At 43.5% G+C, this 12,282-nt stretch overlaps 1 protein-coding gene across 1 annotated transcript; it reads right to left on the bottom strand.

The window, feature by feature from the left end:
* Positions 1–2,752: 2,752 nt before the first annotated feature.
* On the bottom strand, positions 2,753–10,520 carry UBE2B (ubiquitin conjugating enzyme E2 B). The gene is made up of 6 exons (XM_063413397.1): positions 10,380–10,520; positions 7,216–7,296; positions 6,485–6,510; positions 5,353–5,442; positions 4,109–4,197; positions 2,753–3,319 (listed from the first exon to the last, which is right to left on the bottom strand). Exons 1-6 carry the CDS (start codon positions 10,421–10,423, stop codon positions 3,191–3,193), a joined length of 459 nt encoding a protein of 152 aa, XP_063269467.1. The 5' UTR covers positions 10,424–10,520; the 3' UTR covers positions 2,753–3,190.
* Between the last annotated feature and the right edge of the window lie 1,762 nt (positions 10,521–12,282).

Genomic DNA, 12,282 nt, shown 5'->3' with positions numbered 1-12,282 from the left:
AGACCCATCAATGGCTTCCTGACTGACACAAGAACAGTGCAAATGTGGATGCCTCAGTCTGTCCACCAGTAAAATCAGGTAAATGACATGGATATATAGGACAAAAACTCTGGGGTGAGTAATTTAAAGACATCTCCACTGTGATTTTCAGTCTTTATATGAATCCAATGGAAGTGATTATGAACTGTTTAATATCAATGAATGAAAGCCCCATGAGAAGCTATAAATTCAAAACTGTGAACCCATTAAGTCCTTCCTTAATTAATCCCACTGTCCTAGCAAGCTTAGGGCATCACATCTCCTAATACATTAAAAATCAAGCATCCCAGTGTACTATTTAAGAAGGTAACTGTGCCACCAAGTTTATTGTGATTACTGAGTGCTCTTGTGAATCCGTGCACTTGAACCTTTCTTTGTCATCACTCCTGTTCTTTGTAGCACGAAGAGGGAAAGGGCTTTTATCTGTCATTACCCACCCTCCTGACCTGTTGTTTCAGCATCCACACACAGCTTCAGGCAGCCTGCAGAGCTCAGCCCAGGGAGCAGATGGTCCCAAAAGGAGGGTGGTGGGAGCAGGGAGCAGCAAGGAACACACAGGTCTGAACAGTCAGTACATCTAAACCCCCTGGAGATGCTGAACACAGGCATGTGGAGGCTGCAAGAGGAATCTCTGGCCCTGAGCAGCACCAGCGAGCACTGACAGCTCACAGCGGCCAGGCTGAGCAGGAAATTGTGTCCTTTACACTGTGACCTCTGGCCTGCTTCCTTCTGCCTGGTAATGAATCTGTTTCCTAGCAAGTTTTAGCAGATTTTAACCTATGCTCTGATTGTTTTTAATGTGTATTGGTGGAGGGCTCCCCGAAGTCACCCTTTCCCCCACCCCTCCTGGGGATGCAGCATGCAGCCCCAGCTGCTCCAGGACCCCACCTTCAGAACCACCAGTTCCTCTACACCAATGTCCCCCACAGGTGACAGTCCTGGAGCCTGGATTGTCACCATTCTCACATTCCCTGCAGAGTCAGCAGTGGGAAATCCAGTGAGCAAGGGAATGCTCCTCCCCACCACACCCTGGGATACAGCACCTCACCTCTGAGGCACAGCAGGACATTTTCCAGCCAGACTTTACTAAGTGTAGGCTTCAAGTTCTGCCCTCCACGAAGAATGCTCTTAGACACTTCAGACACAGTGTGGGTCCCAGCACAGCAGCTTGCAGTGCTCCTCATTAATTAAACTCCCTTTTGCTTCGATTTTGTTTCTCACACATCCCAGAGACACAAAAACATGTTCTGAGCGTCATCAATCTATAACTGGGCCAAACTGGCTGTTCAGGAATAATCAAATTAATGTGAATGCTAATGAACAGCAAATCTCAGCTCATGCACATGTCAAAGGAACAAAAATAATGAAAGAGGAGGCAAATTAAAAGAAAAAACATCAAAGTTTAGATTAATTCTTAGAACAAGGAAGCTTTTCCATATTATATTTATGAACAAAAAAATCTTTGCATTGATATTGTTTTAAGCCACATAGCACCACTTTGCTAGTGTTACTATAACTTCACCACAACCAAAAGCAAATTGGATCCTTTGGAGTTTGTTATTAATCATAGACTGAAAAATTCTTAATCACAAATTCAGCAATTCAAGGAAAGCAAACTGACTTAATGAGAGCAAAGTTATTACACAGCAGTGATGTTTTTTGAGCCTCTGCACACTAATGCTTACCCAAGGCAGAGTAGTTTTACTCCATAAGCTACTAACAGAGTCTGGTCTGACAGAATGCTGAGTGCCATTTCTAAACTTGAGTGCTGCTCCTAGAAATCACAGACCTTTACAAGCAGGTGTGAGGTGTAAATTGGTATTCTTGTTTCAGTGCATTGAGAATAACTTTTAGTAATGACTGCTGCAAATAAACAACATTTTCTTTTCTAGATGAAATCAATTTCCATTGCTTTTTAGGCACCACTGAGCTGTATTTTTGTGTGGGATTTGGAGATTTTAATATATATGTAATGCTGGCTGCAATTATGACAAAGTTGTTACAATTTTAATGCTGGAAGAAAAAAATGGCTCAATTCTTTACTGTAGTTAGCTAGCCTGGTTTACAGAATACAGTAAGAAATTACCACCACATCAATACTTACAAAAACAAAGCCAAAGTTATTTAAACTGTCAGTTTAAGAATATGTGGAGCCTCTGTGCTATAGACATGAAACCTGACCACACGGAATACAGTTGAGCTGTAAAGAATAACTCCATTAAATCTGCAGAAATGTTGTCTTCTGTTGGTGATTAATTTTTCCTACCCCCAAGGGAAACTAATGGGAACCTTCTTTAACTATTAGAAGATATTCAAAACTATATTACAGTATCACTATGTGAATATAGGATAGATGTAGATGACATTTTCCAGGCTGGTAGAATACAGTATTTCAGAAAAATAAAACTTACTAGAATATGTTATCACCAAGCCTGGTCATCCAGGTTATGTTTGCAACTCTGCTGCTGGTTTAAGGTGGGACTTTTAGCAAAATAGTTACATCTGTTTCCCCATCCGTGGTTGGCAGCTACCAAAATGTCTCTTCCTCATACAACTGAGGACACACAGAATCAAGTCAAGCTGTGGTGCAGAAGCAAAGACATGCCATGAAGACAGTTGCATTGTGGATTAATTTTTATGTTTGTAAAGTGCAGGGTATCAACAGCCATGGACAAAAAATGAGCCCTTGGAAAAAGAGAGTGAGAGCAGAATGTCTTGCACTAAGGTTATGTATTTAACAGTTTTACATGAAATATTCATATATAAAAACTTTTTAAGTGCTTTTCTCCAATTTAAAAATCTAAAGAATTCAAAAATAAGGCATTCAATATCTGAAAAAGTACAGATTTACAAAACGTGTATATTCTGTCATGAAAACTCCACACCAACATTATACACTTGGAAAAAAATACAAACAGGATATATTACAAATTTATGTAGCAATAACTTAGTTCTTACCATGCAATAAAAAGGACGTTAATTGAGATACACAAGCTTTTAGCTTTCCCTAAACTGGAGGGCTTAATTTTGTTTGCCAATGAGTTTTTATGCAAATTCATAGAACTGTGGCACTTGAAATTTCTGGTAGCCTTTCTATTGAGAGTTAAATTGTACATAATGATTATGAGGATGGAGAATAACACAGCAGCTGTTACGAATCATTCCAACTTTGTTCGACAATAGCTGAAACTCTTTTCTCATATTCACGTTTGTTCTCTTGGTAAAGTTGTGCTGCCTGACTGTTTGCAGGACTGTTTGGATTGGGTTCATCAAGCAGAGACTGGAAAAAGGGGAAAACATAATGTGAGGCAAACCAACACATTTATATCAGGAAAAAAATCAACTTACTTTCAAGTCAAATGTGTTTCAGAGGCAGACACAAGTCAGAATGGCCTCCGAATGAAAAATGAAAAAACCTAAACTCATGGTTAGGCACCCCTAATTATATTACTGAACTTCAAATTCCACCCTGCCTAAGCATCAGTGCTGCACACACCTGCAGCTTCACAAACCAAACGGAGACAGTTTGTGCTGGTGAGTGCTATGGAGCTAAACTGATAATTTGGTAATTACATTACTACTGTCATTCAGGACTAAAGAGGGGCTTAAGGTGTTTCCTACAAAACATCACTGTTGAAAAATTAGAACAATCACACAGGAGCAAAGGAATTGTGCATTTCCACTGTGCCAGGCAGTTTTTACTTATTCCAAGTAGTGTGTTTCAGCAATATTGTCCCTTTGAGGGTTTCAAAGTAAAGTTAAATGTTTCAAATACGAGGCAAATTGCTTCATCTGATATCCTGAGTAAAAACAGTTAAAGTGAGTTAAAAATGAACAAAAATTAGTAACTGCTTTCCTGTGCAAAAATATGTAATGGCAGTTTTGTAGCTCAGAATAAGTAATTATGTAGCATCTTTGCCTTTATTTGATCTAAAAAATACTGCTTAGCTCATTAGGATTTGAAGTTCCTCTTGATACGGATATCCAGCTATCCCCATCACTGAACTGTGAATTCTGGAATAGAGACCAACAATAACACAATTATTTGGTAAAACAGATGCAAAGTTACCTGAATTGAAGTTAAAATAGATGAAACATCATATGTTGGACTCCAGCGATTCTGAAGAATATCTAAACATATGCTGCCATCTGCATACACTGTAAATACAACACAGGTATCACTTAGAAACTGTCAGATTTATGGCACTGTTCAAGGCAGGGTTATTGTTCCAATTCAGTCTGTGCTTAGATTAATGCTTTAGGAAAGAGTACAGCAGTTTGTCTCACCAACTTCTGTGGCTTGACACATACTTTGAAGATTTATTACTGAAATTAACAGAACACCTAAGAGGGAAAAGAAGGAAGCTCTTAAGATAATGGCAATAGCACAGGAACAGGCAGACCTGGTGCTCCTCCAGTGTGACTGACCTACAATGTCAGAGAGGAGAGGCCTCCCAGAGGGCAGCAAGGCTTCACTGCAGGAGTGGAACCACTCACAGCCATCACACCCTCAGCAGTGGCAGCTCCTGCCCCATTCTCACACACCCTACACTCACCATGAGAGGCACCAAGGCAGAAAAGTGCCTGAAATCCTACTTCTGTCTGGATACCCATCAGCCTTAATGGAGTTCACATGAACCCAAGACTCACTGCTCAAACTTCTACCCTTGTCCTCCAGCTTCTTCCCAACAAATTACAATGCTCATGGCAGAGACAAACTGGCCTGCACAGTATGTGAGGCAGAATTTCTACAGAGGAACAGCAGGCAGGAGTCTCTTTCAGCATGTGTGTACCCAGCAAAACCTATCAGTGCTGGGGGAGGAAGCACAGTGCACTCTCATAGCTGCCCTCATCACTGAGCTTGGGTCAGACACCTCCTCGATGAACATCCTCATTTTCTTCCCTGAGCTTGTCCTGGTTGGCATGGGGCACCAGACAAAAGCAGGGCCTTGGGTGAAACTCCCCTGGCAGGAACAGGTAACACAAGGCTCCCTCAGTGCCCTGCAGCTCTGACAGGGCTGCACAGACACAGCTGCTGTTACATGGAAGGGGGCAGGAATCTGCAGCCAGAACTGCCTCCTTGAAAATACTCACAGGCTTTGCTACTGAGGCTACATATTGATTAGTAAGAGGCAGATAGCTGCTTCTTAATAGCATCATAATTCTTAATTTTTCATCAAGCAGTTGCTGTCCTAGACCTCTGCTTAGGGGATGGAAATGAAGAGAGACTAAGTATTCTGAAGCTTCAGAGAATGCATGACCACACTGTAATATTTAGTGAGTATTACAGCTGAATTAAGATAGTTTACTCACCGTTTGGATGAAACATTTTTGATAAAAACCTAACAGTTGGAGGTTTATTTGGATATTCTTCGGAAAATTCTATTACTAGCTTAAAAGTACCTGTCACAAAAACCAAAAGATAATACAATCAGATAACAAACAACAAAAGAACACGTCCAGGAAAACAGACAACAAATTCATTTATGTGCTCAATGATCTCCTCACCATTATATAAACAAACAACAATGAATCTGATTGATTTTCACATATTTCAAGTGATTATGGAACTACTGCTTAGAGTAATAAACCCAGCAGCAGAGGTTGGGTAGGAGCTTGGAGACTCACTGTATACATGGCAAAGGCAGCCAAATCCAATGTTATCCCACTTTTCCATGACCCAGTGAGCTGGGTCCATGGACTGGGGTGACTTTAAGGCGTTTCATTAAGAAGGCATTGTGGTGCCAGCAAAGAAACACTGGAATTTCATCATCAGCAATCTCAGCCTTTGAAGCTCACAACTGATTCACTGAAAACCTCTGCTATGGATCAGTGAATAATTTACTGTAACTCCTCCAACCCAGCAGAGAGAAAAACCCATCTGCTGCCAATTACTGCAATAATACTATAATTATTAAACTCATTATTCCTCATATGCCTAAGGGAGATTCATTACACACCAGCTTTCATGTTTATGTACAAATTTGGAATTCCCTCAACTTCACTGAGCTCTACATTGAGAACAACTCAAGGTTTTTCACCTGTTCATTAGAAGAACAGTGATGAATCAAAAAAAAAAAAAAAAAAAAAAAAAAAAAAAAAAAAAAAAAAAAGCCAAAAAGATGAAATGACAAAAGCTCTTGTTGAGCTCAGCTACACAGATGTGCAAACACACCTGGCAGTGTCACTAAAAGCTCTTGTGTGTATGTAGGAAAAACCCTTGATAGAAGCATTGGTTCATAGCTTTGTAACCAATCATGAGCCAGCGAGACAAGACACTGCTTAGATCAAGATATGTATTTTTATAGCCAACAAACCTCACTCCACTTACTTGGTTTGTTTCAAATTATATACAAATAGCATCTATTATTTTTCAAAAGCAGAACAATGTTAGTACTGCCAACATTTATTACAATGAAAACGGATACAAAAGTCAGCAACTTACCATCTTCAAAAGGTGTCCCTTCAGGCCTGAAAGGTTTTAAAAAGAAACTCCAGTTAAAAGAGATCATTACCTACTTCCACACAGGCACAATAAATGTGTATCTTCTTTCTCATGCTCCTCAAGACACGGGTAGAAGCAAGAATTTAAATGCTCAGAGAAGCATCCATGGGCAACCTCTGAAAGCTTTATTTTATCTAAGACACTTCCCACAGTCACTCAGCTATTTGGGATATCTACTTTATCATCATCCCAAACAATACATATGCCTTTAGGTGACTAGATTGGAACAAACAAGCGCACTTCAGTTTTAGGAAAGGATACTAAGCCACCTCCTCTTCCACAGGATACATAAAGTAACTTCCCAGACAGATCCTGTACTAGGATCCTACTAGAATTCAATCCAATCACTAATACATCTGGATTGAATGGCTGAGAACATGTGGCACTTATGTACTTTAAAGAGGAATCCTACTTTTTCATAAGACAGTATAACGTATTTATTAAGCCACATACAAGCTTTATTCAACAAAAAAGCTGAACAAATTTAAAATTTTTCCTTCCTAATCCTTCTCTGTTATCTGTGAAAAGAGATTTTTACCATAACACTTGGCCATTTTTTAAAGTTTACTGACTTTACACATATGAAACAAGAGAATAACTGTGAAAACAAACATCAGGTTGTTATATTTAGCCCTCTGATACTGTATTTCATAGTGACCAAAACCTCTTACCCAAATATAACTGCATTCCATTGCATTATATTATTCTCAGATGGTGCACCACTGACACCCACAGGAGGATCTTCTTGCAATCTAGGAATTACAAACATAGAACGACAAGTCATAAATATGAAATACTTCCACCTGCAGATATAATTTACCAGTAATATCCACATTTTGTAAATATTTTCTCATTCCAGATCAGGAAATACACAAAGCATTACGTGCAGATTATCAACGCTCTGAAAGACAGACCCACAAGGCAACGCACAGCAAGATTTTCTCATGTTTTACACCAAGACACAAGGGCACAACAGGTCTGATAAACTGTTCAGGGAGCAAAGCATTAACTGCAAGAATAACTTATAGCACCATGGACAGCTGGAATTTATGGTGCTACACTGTGAACTATGAGAGAGCAATTGCTGCTGGCTGCCATGGTGAAGAAGAGAACAAGCTGCAGCCACAACCAAGAGCTGAAATCCCAGCAGTGACACACACACAGAGCACTCTTGCTGGGACTCAGGGCAAGTGAGCATCAGGGGAGCTTTTCCTGCATGCCCAGATCCGTGCGTGAGAAGTGGCTAAATTTCGTGTAAGCCTACTTTGACTGACAAGCTGATTGCTTCAAAAGGGAGCAAAGGGGAAACCTGTGTGCTCCTCCTTCCTCTTACCACTCTCACAAATGTGTTTATCTCTAAAGCAATCACAGGAACATTTTAAATTATTTTTAGTCCCTTAATCCTAGGACTAGGGAAAAGTATGTTACTTACTGAAAGCTTCACAAACTTGAACCAGAAATATGTAGTGCAGCCAAAGGGCAGGATCCAAATACCCCGCTCTGCCCATCACTGGTTCCATATTAAGGATCACAAGACCCTGAAGAATGTACACCAGTGGGTTCCAGTCAATCCACCTGATCAAACCTCCTCAGTGACAGCTCCTGCTCCCCTCACCTGCTTTGCCTCTAGAGTTAAGCAAGAATAAGGAAAATGCAGTGACTGCCCTTGTCTCACAAACAACTCTTAAGTACTACCACGAGGTGTGATAATATCACAGCACACTTATAAACAAGTCACTACAAAAAGCTCTGCAGACCAAGGGACAAATTTTAACTAAATGCCATGTGTAAATGCAGATTTATTGAGAGCTGTCAGCAGCACAGCCAGGCAATCCTCCCTGCACTTGTACTGCCTCAGCCCAGGGTAACACCATGTCTTGGCCAGGGATGCTCAGCAGTGGTGCTGCCCTACAGAGCAGCCCAGAAGCTGCTCAGAGCCCCTCTGAACTCTGTGTTTACATCCCTGCTCTTCAAGCATACACAGCCCAGACAGATGAGTATCAACAGCATAAACCACCTACTATTTTGGTCAGGGAAAGCAGGACCAGGGCTGCCTCCTCCGTGGCAGCCAGGCTGCAGGCCAGCAGCAGTGCCTGGGCACTGGCCTGACAAATGCATCTGGGAGATGACTCTGGTTTTTAGATCAACTTCAAAGCACATGTGCACCCTACCTGTCACAGGGTCTAACTACAGAAAGGATCTGGCAAAGACTGCAAATAGGAGTAATCCTTAAAGTCCTAAACAGCAGGAAAAATGTGGTATTAGTACTCCCCTCTTATCAGCAAAATAAATAAATAACCTCTTTTTTCTTTTGGTTTGTTCAAACAAATTAGAGGAGGTAAGAAATCTGCTGAACTGTTCTCTCTTTATTGCTCCTGACAATCACAGTATGCAAAAGCAGTTTAAATTTAATATAAGTGAATCAGAGTTCACAGCACACTGTCTATTATTTCAGTATGAAGTACAAGTAATGTAAGAAACAAATATATAACTTGCAGAACAAAAGAGCACAGTAAAACAAAAATTGACATGAAAAAGTTACACAAGCTTTGGAATATCCAAGGTGCAATACATATGACAAACAGATTTGATTTACTTTGTCTACTTGGTTATATTTTTCCATGACTTTAGAGTCTTCTCTCCAGCCTTTACTTCAAAATTATTAAACCAGCCCTGGTAGGAATATAAAGGCATAAACCCCACATCTCACTGCAGTTTTGAAAGATTAATTAGTCAGCCTGAAAAAAATGACTGGTTCATCTGTGTAACCAAACACAATAAAAAGTCTGAATATCCTGTTTTGATTTGAACAGGAATCAAGCAACACCCACTTAACAAACACCAACACTCACACAACGGCAGGGGAGGGCTCCACTTCCCAAAAACCTCCTACTGCTTCTAAATTCACGAATCAGGCTTTTGTCGCTGTTGCTTTACGTGCAGCCACGTTAAGCAACTACAATAGACGTCAAGTGTTTACTGATGTGTTTTCAGGGGCTGGTATAACACAGCTATGCTAAAAAAAGAGACACTATAAAAGCTGAGTCACCTCCAACTACTCCTGAGCGACCCAGGCTGGAGAACTCTTATTGAAAATCTCACAAGGGAGCCCCCCACCCTTTTCCGCACTCTGTTCTAAGTGTGTTTACGTGTCAGACTGGAAATAATTTATTCCAGAGTCAGTGGTTCAGACATTAACATTTAAAAGAGTGCAACTAATAGCTGCTCCTTTAGCAGGTCGCATATATTACACAAGATTCCTCATGACTGCAAACTTTAAACACAGTATCATGCGCATAAAAACATTAAAGGGAGTTTTGGTCCTTATTACACACAAACGAAGCGTTGGTTCTCTAATCCTATGCGCTTCATTTTCAGGTGCCTATCACAAAAAACTTATTTTCAGAGAGACCCTCCGACCCACCAAGCCCGGAACACTTCTGAATTCCGCCGGAGGTATTCCAGAGCTGCGCCTGCGGGTACCGGGCGCGCTCCGGGCCGCACGGCCCCGGCCCTGCCAGCCGGGCACGGCCCCTCAGCGCCCGCACCCGCCCGACATCCCGGCGCCCCGCGGCACTCCCGGGCCGCCCCGGCTCGCAGCCACCGCTCCAACACCTATCCTCACACGCCCCCAGCCGTCGGCGCCCGGGCGAGGCGGCTCGAACAAAGCCGGCGCTGCCCGGCGGGACCCCGCGCTCCCCCGGCGGTGCCCCCGCTCCCCCCGGCACCGCCGCTCCCCGCGGGGCGCGCCCCTGCCCCGGGCTGGGGGGGCTCGGTGCCAGCCCCGGTCCCGGCACAAAGGCGCGGGGCAGCGGTGGGTGCGGGCCCCGCTCACCTCTTGAAGTCGCGCATCAGGCGGCGGCGCGCCGGGGTGGACATGGCGGAGCCGCGGCGCCGCCTCCCGCCCGCGCTCGCTGCGCGCCCGCACAAACAACCCGCAATGGCGGCTCCGCGCGCGGGGCGGGGCCGGCGCCGCGCGCACCACTGCGCCGCCGGGGGGGGGCGGACCGAACCATCGCGCCCCGCGGGGGGGGTGGGGGAAGGCGGGTGTGCGCGGCGCCGCGCTCGGCCGGGTTTGGGAGGAGGCAGCGGGAAAAGGCCCCGGAGAGAGCCCGGGACTGCGGCACCCCGGGCCCGCCTGGGCAGGAAAAAATCTGGGAGAGCCCGGGACTGCGGCACTCCGGGCCCGCCTGGGCAGGAAAAGATCCGGGAGAGAGCCCGGCACTGTCGCACCCCGGCTCTGCCGCACGCCGGGCCCGGCCGGGCCAGCAGCGCTGCCTCACGATCCCGGAGCGTTTCAGTCTGCTCGTGGGTCAGGTGGGATTTTCTCCTTGCCAGACACACCAGCTCGCTCTGATTTAACTGAACTTCTGCAAAGTACACAAACAATTACTCCTGGTTAAATTATGAAGTTATATATTTAGATTCTTGGTTGTATGCTGTGTATTCAGCCCACTCCCACTCTTTGCAATAATTGGATGTTTTAAAAATTTAGTTCTTATCAAATATTTATTAGGGATAATGGTTCGTTTTTCCATATGGGTCTCTCAGCATCTCTCGAAGTTCCCTCTAAATACAGACTGATGTCCTGGCTCTCAGCCCTTTTTAAAAATCCCATTACTTCAACACACAGAGCAGGTCACTTTGAAGTCATGACCCACTTCTTATATGGAGTCTTGGAAGTTATCCCTGGACTGGGATTTGTGTGGTTACATGTGCCTCCCTGCTTTTCTTCCAGATGATTTTAAGGAGGTCAAAACCTCATGGGACTCATAGTGAAATGTCAGAAATAAACACTGTCTGCATCCCCTGCCTGTTCCCTTTGCCTCCAGCCATCCAGGTGGTGGAACAGCGTCAGCCCAGGGTTTAACAGCACAAAGTTCAGTGCTGCTTTTTCACCACGTTAGTGCCAGGCCCTGCTGCAGCAGCACCACGGACTGGGTTATTTAGAAGAGGAATTTGTATTTCACACAGGGTGGGATTTAACAGGCGGATTTACTCAGAACACTTTAATCCAATGTCCCACCTTAGTGAAAACAGTCTGATGCCAAAAGTGAGGAATTCGCACAAAGCCTGGTACTGCAGGGGAGCAAGCTGTTCCAAAAAGGCTTGGTAATAGGAAACTATAATATCCCAACTGCTAAAACATTATTCTCCACACTAGTGAGGAGTGGTTCCGCCAAGCAATCCCCTCCTCTGGACTTCCCTCCTCCTCCCATCACACATATTTCCATTTTGCATTCCACTCTGCTGCTCCTCTACCTTTATCCAGCTTATGTTTAGCTCCTGTTAACTCAAAAGGGAGAAAGCAATCTGTAAAAACTAATGCAAGCTTGGACCTGTACACAAAATGAAGGATGCTTAACAACATTCATTAATTCTTTATTAACAGGCACTGCTTCAGAGCCCAGATAGGGCATCCCCTGTCCCCAGGGCAGCTTTCTGCCCTTTGAAGCCCAAGTCACCCTCAGCCTGTGCAGGGAAATAAACAAAAACCAAACACCAGCACCAAGCTGGAGTTGAATCTGAAACCCTTTGTTGTTTTCACCTGGCTTGGGAACTTTTTCAGCAATATCTCATCAGGGACAATATTTCTTCTCCTCTGACACCACTGGGGAACAGTGTATCAATGTTATCTAATGGATTATTTTAATCCTACCTGGCAGTAACATATGTAGCTGGTAGTTTTAATAATAAATTAAAAGCTTTTTTTTTTTCCTCTGAAGAGCTAGATGCAA

Source organism: Prinia subflava, chromosome 16 (genome assembly GCF_021018805.1).
Source record: "Prinia subflava isolate CZ2003 ecotype Zambia chromosome 16, Cam_Psub_1.2, whole genome shotgun sequence".
Classification (NCBI taxonomy): domain Eukaryota; kingdom Metazoa; phylum Chordata; class Aves; order Passeriformes; family Cisticolidae; genus Prinia; species Prinia subflava.
This window is presented reverse-complemented; position numbering and strand designations above follow the sequence as displayed.